The sequence below is a fragment of the Malurus melanocephalus genome, unplaced genomic scaffold (genome assembly GCF_030028575.1).
Source record: "Malurus melanocephalus ecotype Western Australia unplaced genomic scaffold, MMel_1.1 scaffold_212, whole genome shotgun sequence".
Lineage (NCBI taxonomy): Eukaryota > Metazoa > Chordata > Aves > Passeriformes > Maluridae > Malurus > Malurus melanocephalus.
In genome coordinates this window covers 327,649-346,760 of record NW_026623444.1, presented here as the reverse complement: position 1 = coordinate 346,760, position 19,112 = coordinate 327,649, and the positions used below count along the sequence as shown (strand labels likewise).

General features: G+C 42.5%; 1 protein-coding gene across 1 annotated transcript in view; it reads left to right on the top strand.

The window, feature by feature from the left end:
• Positions 1-19,112, top strand: part of DSCAM (DS cell adhesion molecule) — a 368,029-nt gene that overhangs the window by 289,653 nt on the left and 59,264 nt on the right. The window contains exons 20-21 of the mRNA XM_057373994.1: positions 4,167-4,300; positions 17,526-17,679. Of these exons, the coding sequence (XP_057229977.1) occupies positions 4,167-4,300; positions 17,526-17,679 (288 nt within the window). The remainder of the gene's footprint in view (positions 1-4,166; positions 4,301-17,525; positions 17,680-19,112) is intronic.

Genomic DNA, 19,112 nt, shown 5'->3' with positions numbered 1-19,112 from the left:
AAATTCACATGTGGATGTGTTTTGGCTGGCATGGATTTCCACTGTAGGGGTGATATCTACATGAATAAACAGGCAGCAGCCAGGATTTTATTTTGATTTTTCTAAGTGCAACCAGCACTGGAATAGTCTTGTGTTGTGCAGAATTAAAACCCTGTTACAGAAACGGGTTTAGATTTCTGATTTATTTGGGATATCGCTCTTAAACACACCACAATCTGTGCATTTGCCTCCCTACTGCTCAGTACTGCAAAGAAAAATGGTGATAATCTCTCTGCTTATGAAAAGGGGAATGAGAAAGTTCCTGGAGCTCCTCCCCACTATCTGGCACATCTAAATGCTGTTGCTGGGCCCTGTCGTATCAGGATAATTGCCTGCTCTGCTTTAGCATTTCACTTGCCCTGTCAGGAATACAAAGTGTTCTCCTGCACATGAAAGCAGGATGCTATTTCTGTGTTTTTCAAAGCCTTGCTARCTGGAGAATGAGGCCATCTTTGATCTTAAATTTGCCACATCTGCTCCCTGGAAGGCTGCAAAGTTGTTTAGAAGCAGTCCTCAGCTTCTCTGTGCTCAGCCTGGGTTGTCCTCTGGCTTCTCACCATATTTTACCCCTGGTGACCATGGGGAAAAAAAAAGGAACTGTGTCATTGTGTACATTCAGTTTGTCTTTCTGGGATTTGTGGGAATCAGTGTGCTAAATAAAAATAATAATTTAAATGCTTTAAATCCCATGGAGAATTCAATGAGACAGCCCAGATCTCCTGATGCTGCTGCCTCATGATGAATGAAGCCAATAAGGCTGGGGATGCAATGGCAGCGAGGGAAAATATCTGAAGTTTGCTCAGCAAGGCTCAGGATTTTCCTCTTCAGGATAAGACAGGCTCCACATTGCCCTACAACTTCTTCAGAGGCTCAAGGAGCCAATTTTATTATGAAATGTTGTCGTTAATGCTGAAATAACTCATTTGAGGTTCAGGGGGATGGGTTTGACCAATGACTTCACCCTCTGGACAGAGGACAGGGGTGGTCTAGAAGGCACCAGATGAGATTCTGCAGGATTATTGCTAAGGAAGTGGAAACACTTGCACACTCACAGTGCAATGACACACAACCATTTTCATGTGCACAACCCAGCAGTTCAGCAAAAAGAGGACTGATAAATGAATATTCACAATAATTTTTGCATCACTGCAAAATCTGTTGCCTGATTCCAGCTCAATGAAGTGGAGGTGCCCTTGTGTTGGAAATTTGGCTCTGTTGCTGCCTTGAGGGCCAGTTTTTAATTATGAGAAAAGACACAGTTAAGCAGATAAAAGGGTTTTACCTCAGTATTTAATGGGATCCCAGGTGCATATATAAAAATAAAAGACAAAAATCATCAGACATCACTATGGCTTCCAGACTTTCCTTCTGTCCCCTCTTTTTGAGGGTCTCACATCAGACAGCAACACAGCGATGACAAGGAAAGTTTCTCACATAGACCCATTGACTGGAAAATGCCAGATGAATCCTGAGTTGATCCCTCAAAAGTTGACAGCCATGACCAATTACCATCAGAACCTGTCCCTGTAGATCACACCCTAATTTAACAATAAATTGCGTTAACCTTATCCATCAATTTGCAGTGATTTCCAGAAAACATTGCTACCCATGCAGGAATCCTCCTGTGGGTTAGGTAATTACCCTGGAGAGCCAGCTTTCACTCTTCAGCAGCAGGAGCAAATAGCATTTCTAATGAGCTGGGGATAAATAACAAGTTGGATGCTGTCAAGCATCAATATTTACTCTGCTTTGGATAGAGCTGCTAACTGAATTAGCCCCTTTGCAGTGAGGGGCTGGGTTTACATGTAATTATCATCATGACGTCCTCACTTGAGCCTAATTAGCCCTCTCAGCACACTATAAATAGAAAATGCACGTTCAGAGGCGTTGCACTGAGTGGTTCCTGTCAGTTTTCTCTCATATTCCAGGAGCACCTGAGCAGATATCAAATTGGTGGTCTCCTYGCTTTATTTTTACATAAAACTGAGCAAATTTGGATCCTAGGCTGGCTGGCTTCTCCTTATGGGCAAAGTTGTGTAGCACCATAATATCTGCTCGCTTAAAGGAGACAGAACAAAGAGTCAGAATTAATCTAGGAATTAYCAGCTTGCTGGGCAAGGGATTTTGTATCTCTACTGCAAAATAACTGTTTTCTGCGAAAGTAAACAGAGCTCATCAAGAATTGCAATGGCAATTTAATTGGGAATTTTAAGATTTTTGTTGTTTTACTTGTAATTAGGCAGAAGTGTTAGAAGCCTCGTGAAGGAGTAGTTCTGCAGAGAACAGACTCCAGAGAAATGTTTTTGTTTGTCGTTAATAACATATGTAGAAATTATCAATACAGCATATCTGTTTTAATATTTTGACATGAATATTGACCACATGCAGTGCTAAAATATCTTTCCAATTACTTATTTTCACAGCTTTTAAAATATTTTCAAATATGTTGTCACAAGGTGTGTTTTTTCAGGAAATATTAAACCCATTTATTGTGAAGTTAAATGTAGCCCTTGCTGTTTTAAGTGCAAGCTTGTGTGTAATGTGATATTACAGCACGCAGGAAARAGAAATCTAGCAATTTTGCACATTAGTGAGAGAGTGTTTCCAAAGCCGGAGAACATTGTACAATGTAATGTGTGTTTGAAAAACAACATATGCTCATGAAATTAAAACCTTTCTCAAAATGCAAGGCTGCAAAGGGATGTAGYTGAGATTACACAGCAAGATTTAAGCATTTCTGAGCTGAAGCCTTTTCCATGAGATTATAGACAGGAGGTTTGGATTTCTTTTCCTCTTTCTCTGTGATAATTTTTGATGGCTTATRTAGATAGCTGGTGTAATTAGAGAACTAGATATGTGTTCACATGGTGCAGTGGCAGAGAGAGGTCTGAGCTGTTTGGGGCAGGGTGAGGATTATTATGAAGATTCTGTGTGGGCAGATCTGCTCACACACTGTGGCATTTGCTGGCCWTGGGTCACATCAGGCAGTGCAAACTGCTCCTTTACACTGCACTTCATTAAATTCACAGCTTTGCTCTGGATGTCCATTAAACTATCCACATGTGCGTTATTGATAATAGCTTGGCATGGGTTATGTGTTCAGAGCTGGAAATTTGTAATAATATCTTGTTTGGCAATTTCAGTGACCGTAGACAAAGTATTTTCATGCATGCATTTAGGTTCAAAATGCAAAAGGGAAAATTTAGGTTGGATCTGGGGAAGAAATTCTTTACTGTGAGGGTGGTAAGGCCCTGGCACAGGTTTCTCAGTGGATGCTGATGCCTAAATCAGGCTTACCTAAGCCAGAGGCTGGGCAAAATCAGAGAATGAAAAGCAGTTCTGTTTATGGCAGGGCCTTCAGGTGCATTCAGTGCAGTCCCACACCCACAATGGACAATGGCTCACGGGTTTTTCACCCTTTCTCACTTTTGTCCATTTGCATATTGGGGCTGAATCCTCCTATTGCAGCTGCAGCCAATGCAGTCATTGACTCCAAGTTGGCTCCCCCCAATCCTCTGTTGTTTCCATCTCTTGGGGCCTGGCACAGGGAGGTGTCCTTGAGTTTGGGGCTGCAGAGGAATTGTTTTGTGTAAAAATGGGRGAGCAGGAGCTCAGCACTGTCTGTGGAGTCTGGAGTTAAACACTAAAGAATTACAGGGTTATAGAGACATGAAAATAGGGAAGCTGAAATCCTCTGCATCAATGCCCCCTCCCTGRAAGTGTCCAACACCAGGCTGGATGAGGCTCTGAGCAACCTGGGATAATGAAARGTATCCCCGCCCACGGCTGGAGGATAGAATTGGATAATATTCAAGTTCCCTTCCAACCCAAACTATTTTGGGGYTCATCCTATGATTCTATGTAGGCTGGAGGGGATACTTCACAAAAGTTTAGCCATCAGTGGCAGGTTCTGCTTTGGAATCCTCTGAAGAAGATCACCTCCCTTTTTAAGGATGGGGTCACAGTCCCCAAACCTTTTCCCTGCTCCCTAACACAGAGTGTCCCTCTCAGTCCATGGGGACACAGCCACCAAAGCAGCACTCTGCCCTTTCCCTCCTGACTCCTCTGGCACACTGGCATGACCCARTGCCTGCCTTGGGCCACTCTAACACACTTTGCTTTTCCAGTTCCAGGTCCTCCTGCTGGAGTTAAAGCAGCTGCTGCCTCGGCCTCCACRGTCTTTGTGTCCTGGCTGCCTCCACTGAAGCTGAACGGCATCATCCGGAAATACACCGTGTTCTGCTCTCACCCCTACCCCACAGTAAGTCCCACAGCACCTCTGGGTACTGAGAATTTGCAGATGACTGTCCTTGATGTTGTCACTGCCTCTTCCTCTCCTGCCCCTTGCTTACCCTGGGCAAGGCCAAAGGGAGATCCTGGAACTACAGAGAGAACTGAGAGTCGGGTTTAGTTTATTCCACCTTTCAAACTTTTGTTTAAAACCTGTTGCAGAGCACTAGCTTACAAACAACTTCAAAATATACAGCTGAGGTGCAATGTTTTTCAAGGTTTGGTCAGTTTAGAATCTATCTAGTTCCATTTTTCAGAACCATCTGCAAGAGCCCTGTTGCAGTTGGAGGCTGTATTTTTATACTCTGTTTTAATCTAAGTTCCTGCCTTTWTGGCTGGAGTATTCATGTGTGAAGGAACATAATGACTTATAAACAAACATATTTGCTTGTGAATAGGCTTATTTGTGCCTGGAGTATTTGTCCGCTCTAGCTCTATGTGCTATTGCTTGCTGAGAAAGTGACAGGAAGAAATTTGAATTGAATATCAGGTTATCTTTCTTCCTTTCTGGGTCACAAAGAAATCCAGCWATCTTTAAACACAAAGGTCAATTGCTCTTTCAAAATACCCATGCATATTTATTTTCATGTGTATTGAAAAGCATGCTTATTTATTCTATCTGAGGTTTGGATTTACATTTTATCCAAGGTTTGCATTTTGGTTTTAAGCAGGAGTTCCCACCRAAGTTAAAAAATGTGATTTGGGTTTAATAGGCAAGGAAAATATTGTTCCAGAAATTTCCAGAAGTGCCTCAGGCTTGTGGAAATTACCTTGCCCTCATGGCAGGGGGTTGGAACCAGATGATCTTTAGGTCTCTTCCACCATATGATTCTATGATTAATGTTTTGGGATCACTGTGTCCTAAATCCATCACTTCCATAAAGGTAGCAAACSAAAGTATCTGTAGCCCACCTTTAAATGTAAACTAGCTGGAGATTTTTTCATCACAGTTCATACATTTCTATGGCACTCAGTGGGTTAAAGAGGTCGAAGTTTAGAGGACGGCTCTGAGTGGAGACTGGCACTTCTCTGGGGACTTGAGAGAACACCAGATGGTGCTGCTGCCTTCTCAAGCTACTTTCCAGGCACAGAGCTGCAGTGCTTCTTCCTGGGGCTTTGCTAGTAACATTTTTTCCTGCATTTACATCTTCAAGAAAATAAACATCCTCAGCTAAAATTTTTTTTTTCTCTAATACGGAGTTGTTTTTTATGCAAAACTTCCTATTTTGTGGAAAGAATACCTTTTGGAGCACCTCAGAGTTGGACAATGACATGAATATTTGTTTGGTTGTTTTTTTTTGCTGGTCTTGGCCTGAACAGAATTTTACTGCTGTATTTTTGTGGTGTTTGTTATGCAGGGATATGTATGAACCATAATACAACTATACTTTAGCCCAAGGCAGAGGCATTTGGAGATGTTTGTGCTTTTTATTAATTGTTGATGTGTACATGAATAGCTCTGAAAGGTGTCCCTGGCCCCAGGGCAGATGATCTTTAAGGTCTCTTCCTGCCCAAACCATTCTGTAATTCTATTATCCTGCTGTTACCTGAGTGCAGGAGTGTGTGTGTGCATATATTCATGTGCACACATGTGTGTATAAATTTGTAAAATATGTATCAATTTGTCAATGAATCCCTGTTCCAGCATTCTGCAGATCAGCAGGATCTGTGGCTTGCAGGGAACATCTTCTGTATCAGCCCTGTGTACAGAGTGAGGCAGGGATCACTCTGGGGGCTTCAATCTCCAGAAGCCAAGTTGGGCATCTTTAAATAAATGCAAGCCCTCAGGACATATTTAATGTAGGACACATTCCCTCAGCTTTATTTCTAACAAAATGCTTTATCTTTTATTCTGAAATGGATTGTGAGCTAAAAAGCTGTTTTATTCAGAGCTGCTTTGCAGAGGAACAGGGCTGCTGCAGAGCTGCTCAAATGCCAACACTGCTGTGCAGATGCACTTAATATATCCAGAGAAGTTCTTGTTTGATTCAATGCTGGCAGAGACAAGTAGCTGACAGAGGAAAAGGTCTTAAATTAGGGTGAGGAGGGSAATAAATAAAAGACCTGTGTCTTTATCATCTCCTCTGCCACCATAAGTAGCGAGTGCTGTAGCTGCAGGTATGGAGCCCTAAAAACTTCAACCATCAGTCACAGTCCTGGCTGCAAAATAACTTTGCTGAAAGTCTGCTATTCAGGCTGAAAGGCAAACTCAGTTTCCAAGCATCAGTGAGGAGGAAGAGAARAGGACAGGGCTAAAGGTAACCTGATGGGAAGGCTGCATTCTTTGCAGGTTGTGTTTTATTGCTGAGAACAAGTCAATACAATATGCTTTAGACAGATTAACAAGACAGTCCTTTACACAAGAACACTGCTTTTGTGTTTAAATCAACAACAAGAAAAAATAATTAACTCTGTTGATTGTATTGTGCGTATTTTTATTACAAACACAATCCTTACACAACCCTACCATTATAAAATGAAGATTTACTGCCTCTTGCACTGTTCAGTTTGTTTTGCAAAGGCAGGAACTGTTAAAATTTCTGCTGGCCCTGAATAGAACAAGAASAATTCCTCTTTAAATATTTTGAGTCCTAAGGACAGTATTTGCCTGAGATGTTTCAAACCACAAATATAATTAATGTGTGAAAAATTGAAAAGATTCTCCTCTGCAGTCTATTCTCTGGCCAAGATAAAGGGCAAGCGAGGATCCAATTTCACACTGTTTAATTGTTGTGTCTGTAGTATTCTGCAGGCATAATTAGGCAAAACTTTCTCTTTTGTATTCTGAAAGTGTAGGAAAAATACAGAAATATAAGACTTAGTGGGTCCTTCATTCTTCAAATATAAGAAACAGAACATGCCAGAATTTAAGTTAGAAAAAATACCCTTTGTGCTAATTCATAGCCAACAGTCCTGCTTCTGCCCACTTCCTCCCACATCCATATCCAACTCTTTGTAGGATCTGGCTTCTCAAGACCACCTGTATTAGTCCCATGATGGCCAGATTCCTTTTAAGTGTGTTGTCATTCCCATCTTACCAACAGGATGACTTTGCACTCATGGTGCCCAGGCCTCAGGGCAGGAACAGGCAGTGCTGTCAATGCTATCCCATCCTGGCAGTGGGATTTTTCCCTGTGGTGCCACAGACATGGAACACAGTTTGAATCCTACAATAAAAATTAGGGTGGTTCTGTTCCGACCTTGTTCTGCAGCCTCTGGAGGCTGCCCCASCACCTGCTGCCTCAGGCTGTAGATGTGTGTTGAAGGGCTTTTCAAAGTGCAACAGAAAAAGAGATTTGGGGGTTTTATAAAGAAAAAAGCACAAAAACTTTTTAGAGACCTCCCAAAAACCAAACACTGCCAGATTGTTGTTGCATTTAGGTCAGTACAATGCTTAAGAAAGAAACAGCAGGATTTGATTCAATAAAATTTAGATTAAATACAATTTAGTTTAAATAAGATTTAGGCAGAAAGTGTCTGGAGAAGGTCACTGTGACATGTAGAATGCAATTGTTAGCCAGCCTGGGAAACCTGGATCTCAGACAGGTAAGAAACATCTCCTAAAGAAGCACGGTGTGTGCTGAGGGTAGGAGAAGGAAGGCTGAGAAGCAGGATTTCCTGGTGCAGGAAGGGATGACATAAGAGCCTATGTACAAGGACAGGGAATTTTTGATATGGGAAATTCTGATCAGCTGGGGGAAAATATTACCATGAAATCCTGGACAAATATTGAAACTGGGGCCCAGACTGTGGGATCTTCATTCATGGAAGCCTTCAAGATTTCACTAGACATGTTCCTGAGCTACTTGATGCAAATAAACTTGCTTTGAGAAGGCAGTTAGACTGAGTGACCTCCAGAAGAATCTTCCAAGCTCAATTCTGTTATTATATAGCAGTTTCAGAATGGAAAATTTGGTTAAAATATGGACACAGCCAGTGAAACCAATAGAGTTAATATGCATCTCAGGGAGGAAAAGAGACACATTAAATWGACACTAAAGTGTCTCATAAGTTAAAGGCTGCAATAAAACTCAAGTGACATTTTAGGCCACTGGCAGGACTGTTTGTCTTTCCCATCTGAACACTTTCTATGCAGTCTCACAAACAGGTTCTGCTTTTAGCTTTTGCTATCAGGAAATCGGAGAGGGGGAGTGAGGTCATCTTATTTCACCTCTTCAGTGAGTTCCATGTGAGTGGAGGAAAAACAAGAACCAACTGACTCTCTAGAAAAGGGAAATCACTGAGAAAGATGCACAGTCTCTATTTATTATCTTTTTATAGGGCAGTTCTGTCTACATGACTCCTTTCCATTAATTTCCAGGCTTTCTATGGACAAAGCTGAGACTGATGCACAAATTAATGTCCYGCTTTGCTGGAAACAGCAGGAAAATAGTGTTTAATGTGTTTGCTCCTATTAGTGAGTGAGAGATCAGCAAATCAACAAAACCCCAACAGCAACAACAACCATAATGACTACACTTTTCTAATCAATAAGTCAATATAGACTTTAATAGGGGTGTTTCTGATTGGATGATGCCATACTGTTCATTGACACCCAAATGATGTTATTGGTCTGTGTTTTCTCTGCTCTAAATCTCAGTTTCTAGCACAAATATCCAAAGATTGGCAAATGTGACAAGAAGCTTGCAAAATATAAAGGCACATATTTTAAACCCTCCTTTTCTAATAAGAAGACCCTGTTTATTCTGTGGTCTTTCATCCTGACTGTGGTTTTGAAATGTTGGTTGAGCAAAAACGGTTGCTTGGCTGTGGGATTCTGGTTAGAGATGATTTGTCCCTTAAACCCACCTTGACTGAGGTCCCAAAGGACCAGGAGCATAAAAACTGGAAGGAGAGGAAACCAGATGAACCAGATAAATGGAGTGAGAATATTCCTGCAAAGATCCCAGATGATAAAGAGGATCAGCTGAATCAGCTGGGTGAGGAACCAGAACACTAAGCAGACCCCAATGCTGAAATAGGGATGATAGTTAAAAATGATCTCATCGTGCAAACCCTACAGTCAGCCCCAGGTAGCTGTGTTGGAAAGAACCTTTGAAAACTGTAACCTACATTTCTGGACTTCTCCAAAGGATTCAGAAAGACCCAAAGGCTCAAAGCCCAGCAAAGATTCATCTTGGCCTGGAAATATTTCTGTGAAACAGCTGGGTTTGGAATTGGTGGTAGATGAAGAGGTGAGAAGTAGTGATGGAGAAGAAGGAAATAATCTTATAGTTGGGCAAAACCCAAGTCAATTTACTTGAAAGCATAATCGATACTGGAAACTGACCAACATCTGAGGCAGACAGTTACCAGTCTTTTTGGTTTGCTTATTTTACTTCAAGAAAAATGCTCTTAAACCTGTTAAACTTTTATATTTGCTTCATTTTTTTTGCTTTTATTTAAACCCACTGGGGGAAAATAAAATACGTGACTTGACCAGCATACACAGGAGACTGGGGTTGCCCTGTGGAAAAAGAAAATAATTTCCACTCTCTATCTGTAATTTGTAGACTCAAGATGGGATTTGATTCATCTGATTTCAGATGCCTCAAATGGAGAATAATACTTACTCTGGGGTCATCAAGGCTTTCTTTTTTTTTTTAAAGGAAAGAAGCTAGATGTTTGGAAGATGCTGGATAAATCTCCATTTCAAAGCTTCCCTCCTCTTTGTTTACTSTAAAGAAAGTATGCCTGGTAATCTTAAATCAGATAATCTGCAACATAAACTAGATGTGGATGTATATATAATTATGTTAAACAAGAACTTTAAACATTTAGCTGGCATAAATTCCTACCATCCAGGTATTTTCCACTCAATTCTTTCAGGCAAAGACAAGTTTTTTGTCTTGGTTTTTCATAGGATCTGTCCAAATTCTAACTTTGGGTTCATATCACACTCTGGTGCTCATTTCCAGATTAAAGACTTGAATAAAAAKAAACTTTGGAAAATAGAGTTGAAACAATTATAAGCCACAAATGATTTGTTGTTACATACCGTGGAACTTTCAGTGATAAAAAGTATGCTGAAGATCTCTTGGAGAAAGAGAAGTAGCTGGCAGAGATTGGCTAAGTAGATRAAGTTAGTGTTGAACAGAAGTTTATTTAGAGTCAGCAGAATCTGTAAGGTTGAATTTTAAATATATGTTCATTGATTTGTGTTTTACAAGCAGTATTTATCACTGTATCTATATAGCACTTTTTACAGCATGAAGATATTTATGCTTATTAATTCTTATGTGCTTTATTTAGCATAGCAATAGCCCTTCTTTTGGGAGTTATTTTAAAACCTTATATTGGATGGTATTTAAAATGTGTCTTCTTTAATATACCACATGTTCTATTTTTAGCCTTTTCGTAGTTATTTCACATCTTTGGTGCCAGCTCCCAAGCATGGTGCATTCATTATTTTAATTGCTTTGTCAACTTTACATTTTTGCCTACCTTATTCTCGTCATGGAGCAGACCTCGGGAGGGCTGTGACAGAGTATAAATTGATTCTGATGATGTGCTGCTTTATATGATTTTTAAAAGGTCTCCTTGTAAAGCCTTACCAAAACAAATTTGATATTGATTTTTTCATAAACCTCCCTTCTTGTCTCACGAGCTCGTCTCACACCCAGGGATATCAATACAGCCTGACAATAAGTCCTTGGTGTCCTGACCTTCGYGTGGTCACCAGCCCGTGATACCACCGAGCTCATGGACTCTCCAGGAGATGCTCCAAAGGGACAGGCAGATGGTGGACCCTAAATGGGCTGCCTTGAAATCCAGACTGTGAGTTTTCTTTCAGGTGTAATTCCTGGAAATGAGAATTCAGGGGCAGCTGAGGGAGCTGGGTGTGTTTATCCTGGAGAAAAAGAAGCTCAGAGAGAATTGTCTGGCTCTCCACAGTTCCCTGACAGGAGGGGCCAGCCAGGTGGGGGCAGGCTCTGCTGCCAGGACAGGAGGAAATGGTCTGGAACTGCACCAGGGAAGGGTCAGGTTGGACATCAGGAAGAATTTCTTCACAGAAAGGGTGCTCAGGCCTTGGCAGGGGCTGCCCAGGGAGCTTTGGAGTCCCTATCCCTGGAGGTGYCCCAGGAAGGGCTGGAGGTGACACTGAGTGCTCTGGGCTGAGGACAAGGTGAGAATTGGTCACAGGTTGGGCTTGATGCTCYGGGAGGTAATTTTCAACTTTTTTGATTCTGTGATTTGCTGATTCTGTGGATTTGCAGGATTTTCCTGACAGTGAGAAGTCATGAATCTGCCTATGTTCTTCCCAAAATTCCTGTCTGAAGCTTTCTAATATTTCAGTTCCTCACTTAAGGAGAAAAATAAAAAGGCCTAATGTTATATGGCAGYTGCATTCACTTTGTGCACAGCTTCTGTGTCCAACAGTTACCTTTAACAATGCTGAGTGAAAAACAGATGCCATATTTTAAATCATGAGCCAACAGATGAACAGAAACAATTCTTAGACCAAAGTGGCAGCCGAAAGTCTCACTGGATCCGTGGTCCAGGGCTGGTGGTCATTTGGAGCTCTGAGTCCATCTGTGAAAGGAAGGCAAAAGGCAGCAGTCCTCAAGAAAAGTACAATTCGTGACCTCGGGCAGGCTTTCACATCTTCAGGGAGTTCACTGCGAGGGCACATCAGTGATGCCTGCTCTGCTCAGGGATGCAGAACTTGAAGTTCATTCTCTATAAATACACAGATGTATGGATTCTGTATTACCCCCGTTTTCTTTCGGGTAGAAACAACTCATTGTACCCCCATTGCTGGTAACTTRTTAGTCCAGGAGGCTCTAAAACATGTTGGTTTGGTTTTTTTTAATGAAACATAACAATGATCTGCCCCTCAAGTTCTGTGTTCAGTTCTGGGCCCCTCACTTCAAATAGGAATTTGAGGGGCTGGAGTGTGTCTAAACAAGGGCAACAGAACTGGTGTAGGGTCTGTAAAATACATCCTGTGAGGAGCAGCTGAGGGAGCTGGAGGTGTTTAGTCTGGAGAAAAGAAGGCTCAGGAGGGACCTCATTGCTTGGCACAAGTCCCTGACCAGATGTTGTAGGTGGGAGCAGGGTAGTCTTTTCTGCTGTGTCCCAAGGGAAAGGATGAGCAGAAATGGCCTGAAGTTGTACCTGAGGAGATTCAGATTAGAAATCAGAAATTAAAATTTCACTGAAAGAGTGGTCAGGCCTTGGAATGAGCTGCCCAGGGAGGGGGTGCAGTCCCTGTCTCTGGGAGTGCTCAGGAGGAGTCTGGATGTGGCCCTTGGGGACAGCTTTGGGGTGAAGCTGCTGCTGCTGGGTGATGGTGGGACTGGCTGTTCTTGAAATTATCTTCCAGCCTTGATGATTCTGTGGTTTCCAGGAGCAGCAAATGCCTGAGGTGGGGCAGGGTGGACAATTCTGTGATGGAGTTATGCAAAAAGATGTAGATCTTTGTGGTTTTACCAWATAGAACTGAAGACTGTCTTTAATCATTAATGATAACGTAAATCACAGTGCTTGTTCTAGACCTCGTGTGTACCTGTGATTAAACAGGGCCCAAGGAGCAGCTCCTGGCCCTGAGCTGTCAGCCTGCACTGCCTAGCATRAGCCCCTCCATAGCAGATTTGTTTTGCAAAGAGCCATTTAGAGCAGCAGAAAGCTGAGCTAGACATCAAGTTAAAAAATCAGTGTGGGTTGTTGGGATGGAGCATTCAACTCTCTGCCTGGCCCTCTCCCATTAATCAGTGGAGATGAGCCCGGGGGAGGGATGTTTGCTGAGAGAAACCCAGCTATGCAAACATCATTTCACTGATTTAACTCAGGCCAGATAAAACAAACTCTGCTGTTCTCTGGAAGGCTGCAAAATCAGTGGCTCGTGGTTGTGGGCAGGAGGGAGCAGCCTGACTGTGTCTCCTGAGCCCACTTGTGTTCAGTGGTTCCATTACTGACCTGGGTAATGAAATAGAGAGGCTGCCTGTTAAATTAGCAGGAGATGTAAGGCTGGGAGGGATTGCATGTACACAGGAGACAGGATTCARGCAGGTCTTGATGAACTGGGAAATAGGTCTGGAAAAAGTTGGATAAAATTTAGCAAGAAAATGGGCACTGAATAACCAGCTGCAGAAGTACTGGGTAGAGAGCAATTGTCTTGATTCTTCAGAAGAGGGTTTTGAGGTTATTGCACCTCCCAAGATGAACATTAACAGCTTTTATAATCCTGTCATGAAAAAGCCAAATGAGAATCATTCCAATCATGGAATTGTTGAATACAGGTTTGGAAACTGTGAGAAAGCTATGGACCATCTTTAGACAGTCTGAGGGATAACAGCAGATATTATTAGAGAAACTGATAGAGAAAATGGGTTTTCTGGACAATGTTGAAAGCACCAGAGTTATTTAGTTGTAAAAAGATAAGGGCACTGGTGGGGAAAGGAACGATAAAACTTCATGTAGATTAAAGACTGGTGCAAAGATCAAGGTAATAATCTATTCTTCATGCTCCTAATGGACTGGAAAAGAAGCTATGGGTTGAAACTGCAGCAGGAAACTCAAGCTAGATTAAAAAAAAAACGATTTCTAATCGTGAGATTAGTTAAGCGATGGAGTAGGCTGTGTAGCCTAGGGAGTTGCAAAATCTCCTTTTATTGTAAGTCTTCAAAACCGAGTTGGAGAAACATCTGTTTGAAATTGTACAGACACAGGTGAGCCTGGTTTAAAGAAGTAAGACTCAGGTGATCTCTTGGAGTCCTTCAAGGTCTGCCTTTAGATGATGCTGTATTTTTTACCTAAAATTGTAGGGAAAACACACATCCCACTCCAGGTAGGATATATATTTGTATTTCTTTTCAGGATGAGCCAGCCAAAGCACAGGTAACCAACTTGTCTATGCTCTTATCTCACAGCACAAGCCTGGGATGTTTCCTGTTTTTCACTCACATCCTTAAAATCTCCATGTGGCTTTCCCAGTTCACTTCCAGGTTTCCTGCAGCTTGCAGAGAATGAGGAGATGGAGATCTGTAGCTCACTTATCAGAAGTTGTGTAGAACAAGTTGTAAGCAAGGTGCAGGCTTCCTTTCACTAAATAACCTTTCAGCCCACAGAAATGCTGTCTGTTGTCTGAACTCCCTGCTTGGGAAATTCCCTGAATGCTTGGAAAACTGTTAGAATTTTTTTCTATAACACTGTTTTGAATTTTACCCAGGTTGTGTTAAAAAGACCACAACAAACRAAACAAAAAATGGAAGAAAGAATCAAAAATAGAAGCCAGAGGAATCAGAGTTTGTGTACATTACCTATTAAATTGTGCTTTAAAAGAGTCAGAAATGCCAGGAGGTGGCACGCTGCTTCAAAGTGTGTGAAGGAATGCACACCATCAGGGCTGAAGCTGCAGAGGAAAATGATGTTCCCTGCACTGGTTGTTCCTCGGCATCTCTTGCCATTGCCTGGTTTGGGACGTAGATTGACTGCATCCTGATAAAGGACTGATTTCATTTTACTCTTCACAACCCTTTCTGGCTTTTCAGAGACTGATCTCTGTCTGTACTTAGACAATGAGCTAAAGACAGAAGAAAAATTAACCCATCCTCTGTAAGCTGAAGAAAAATAGCAGTTAGGAAAAAAATCCCTTGAGCAAGCATGTTACTGCTTCTAAGATTGAACAGCACTTTATGTTTTATACTGGCACATGCACAGGCCAATATATGACAAGGTGACATTCCTTTAAAATAATTCTCATTTCAATTGTTTAATCTTCTCTTTGCTGACAAAGCTGCCTTTTTTTCTTCTTGTGTAATCAAAGTCTCTGGCATGTTCAGCTAATTGAAATGACAGGCAAAAGTTTAAAGTAAAATCGATTCTTTGTCACTGAAGCATCCCCAAGTGTTTAAAAGGGAATGTGAGCTGAGGAAACACAAGATGGATGYTAACCAGTTAGAAACAAAAATCTTTTGCTATAGTAGTTTGTTTTAGGAAAATGAGAGTCGTTAATTTAGTGGAGATGCATTTACCACATTAATTAATTAATTCTGAGAATAATTGATTTTACATTTGAAATAGCCACAGATGGAAATGTGTGAATGATGTTGGGAGAAGAAAGGAATTGAAAGCAAGGCATTTTATGAGCTTTAGAGCATAAAATTTTGCTATTTGTCCATCTCTGAAGTTCCAGTGAGAAAGAACAGATGGTTGCTGGGATGAAAGTTAGCAATAAGGAATTCTGTGATGTTTAGCTGCTCCTAAATGCTGTATCCATGTCYCATATCTGTAGGTGTTTTAGAAGGAACCTGTGCTAGGTAACTGCATTAATGAGTGGAGCCTGAATGCCAGAGACAGCCTGGCCTGTTTGACTTTCAAATTACCCATAGGAAACGCTGCCTCATGAATATTAAATTTCAGCCTCCTGTGCCATGATCAATACATTAATTTTTATGTATGACCTCAGAAAGATCCAGCCCGTCAAGCTACGGGCRTTTGTCCAATATTCTTGTGTAAATGTCAAGGCAGACAGTTCTCAAAACCTGCTGCAATATTTCACATAATAATAAAGGTGTCTGGCTACGCTGACCTCTTCATATCAGAAGTGGGAGCCCAGGCAAAGGCTGGCTAAATGGGACAAACTATCTTGGCATTTTGACAAGCAAAGGGGCAACAAGCTGGGATAGAAAATATGGCAAGGTCCCCCTTTGGGCATGTTCTGAGCTTGGGGAAACTCAGCTGGAGCAAGCCAGCCTTCCCAGRAAAGCCAGTCTCCATGGAAAAAGTCAGAATGTGTTCTTATAGCAGCCTTTGCATGGTCTCTGAAGGGAGTCAAGGCATCTGGCTTGGATACAGATGTCTTCACTCCAGATTTCAGATGTGAGAGGAGATAATTCCTCTCTTCCCCTGGCTGTAGGAGATGCCAGCTCCAGAACAGAGGAGTGCAGTGACCCATTCAGCTGCTAAAACTGTCTGCCACWCCACATGGAGAGGTGTTCAATGATATCTCAGAAATATCTCTTATTTATTTTGAATTCACTTTGAAGGACTACATATTCCAATGTTTTCAGGTCAATGTGCCTTTTGAAATGCTAATCAGGGGGAATTGGCCTTTACCACAAGCAGATATTTGTACATCAAAGAGTTTCCTTGCACACTTTTTGTCAGTCCCAACCAAGTTTAGATTACATTGATGCATTATTTTTAATGCTGATTCCTGCTAAAATCTTCTTTTCTACGTCATTAACCTCCTAATTATTTTTAGCCTGGTGTTAGTTAGCCGTTACCAGGCTCAGCACTGCACAGGGAAGTGAGTATTATTCATCCCAATGGTTCATTACCCCTCTATTTTTCCGTGCAGGCATCACAAGGCCCGTGTCAGAAATAAAAGTGGCGATATTGAGAGCTGTTAACGCTGTTCAGGGTTGAGCTTTCCCTTCTCAGACTTCCTGGGGAGGATGTGTGGAGGTTCACAAAGCCTTCTGGAAGGGTTTATAGTTCCTCCACACCTTTTCCTGCACAGGCTGCTTGGAGCAGGATGCAGAACCTCTCGYGGATGAGCAGGGACTGCAGAGCAGCTGGTTGGCTCCGCTGCAGCCCTTGGGCTGAGGCGCTTGAGTGACAGAGGAGACACTGAACTGGCATTTCTTCCAGCACTTGTCCTTCCCTGCTAATGCAGCCAACTGGCTGAGATGACCTTCAGCTGGGAGTCTTTGAATGGAAGTAATTTCGTGATTAAACAGAGCTAGAAGTTTGCACAGTCTGCTGCAGAACGCGGTTTTATTCCTCGGTTCGCTCCACCGCTGAAGGGATAAGCCACCAAAACCCAGGAATGAGGAACAGCAAAGGTTCTAGGTGACAAAAATAGTAAACTCCAGATTTCACAGCAGATGCAGAACTGAATCCTCCATTGGGAAATCTTTGTGTAGCGCTGAGTCTGTCAGAACTACTGATGGTAAAATTTAGCCATATTTGTTCACTTTCATTGTTTACCCAACCCTGTAAAAATAAATGGCACATGAAAGTCCTAATCTGAATAAAACCAATCTGTAAACAAGACACGGGCACAAATTCACTGAATATGAATGGATTGCAACAAGTTACTGTGTCTGCTCTGTTTGTTGCCATCTGCCATCTGTTTGGAGCAATTGACACTCATCCGAAGAGCCCTGAAGTAACAGGCTTTGTAGCACTCACACTTTCTCCAAATACTGCTTATTTTAGCCTGGAAACATTTGTCTCTCCCACCACAGGTGATCAGCGAGTTTGAAGCCTCTCCCGACTCATTTTCCTACAGAATCCCCAACCTGAGCCGGAATCGCCAGTACAGCGTGTGGGTGGTGGCCGTGACGGCTGCGGGCAGAGGCAACAGCAGCGAGATCATCACCGTGGAGCCGCTGGCCAAAGGTACCGTGGCAGCTGCTCAGAGCCAGCCAGGGCTCTGCAGGGCTAATTACTGACACAATTGGCATGTGACCTCTTTGGGGTTCTGCTCACTGGGGGGGGGGGATTTGTCAGGAGAAGCTTTGGTTCCCTGCAAAAGGCAAGGTGGCAACTCGCAGCTGATAGTTCAAGCTTTTGCTGGAGTCAGCAGAGAGGGGKTGACGTGCTCCTCCAGGGGGTAACTCATCCAACCCACCTTAGAAGGGAATAGATGGCTTTTTGGAGCAATTTTCATCTCCAGTTGTTGGGTACAGGGGTGTGCAGATGATGCGTGTCCCCCTCTGAACATGTTTCTCTTTCTTGCAGTACAAGGTAACTTCTTTATCATTCCTTTCCTCAGTAATATCTCTTGTGTACTCCACARGTACCATCTTCTGTATAAAATGGTCTGATTAACATATCTAAACTCTGAACAATTGTTCTCTGCTCGCATTAGCTTTGAAGTTTGCTGCTTCTATTTYAGATATGATGAAAGGATAATGTGCCTCAAATCTTGAATATTTATTTCCAGCTGTATTAGTTGTTCTATTAAAAGATATTGCTGGGGCCTATGAATTCTGCCTTGAGAGATGTGATGGTTCCAATATTACAGCACCTTGGATTGGAAATGGAGCCCTAACATTTTGAACAGCCAAGTGAGAAGGATCCCATCCTACTCAATCTCTTTATGGGGTCTTCAAACTGATTTATTTTATACCACTCAACTTGGTACCACCACAGCCTGTTCCAGGATGGGCAGAGAAATGCACAGATCCCTAGAGTTCCAAAATTAGATGCATTTGATTGGCTTTACAGTTTTACAAGCCTGCTAATTCTTCACTTGGGTATTTAATGATGTAAAGATGTAAAATAAAGTGTCTAGTGCATGATGAAGACAGGTATTCTCTAAGAAGGGTTCACAGAACTTCAGCCTTCTGCCACTGACATGAAAGCACTTTCTGCATGGGAGAGCAAACTCCATCACCATGGAACTCTCCCTGTTTCGATCTGTCTAGGTGGTAGATCACCAGTTTGGTGATGGTGCATAAACATCAGAGCTGTAACCCTGGGCTGCATCAAAAGCAGCTTGGGCAGAGGGTTGAGGGAGGTGATTTWGCCCCATTGCTSAGGTGAGACCCCACCTGCAGAGCTGSTCCAGCCCTGGGGCCCAGCAYAGGRAGGACGTGGAGCTGCTGGAGAGAGCCCAGAGGAGGCAGCAGGATGGTCAGAGGGATGGAGCAGCTGTGCTGGGAGGAAAGGCTGGGAGAGCTGGGATTGTTCAGCCTGGACAGGAGAAGCTTTGGGCTGAGCTCATTGTGGCCTTGCAGGGCCTGAAGGAGCCCACAGGAACCATGGAGAGAGACAATTTGCAAGGGCTGCAGGGACAGGAGCCAGGGAATGGCTTCTCAGTGCCAGAG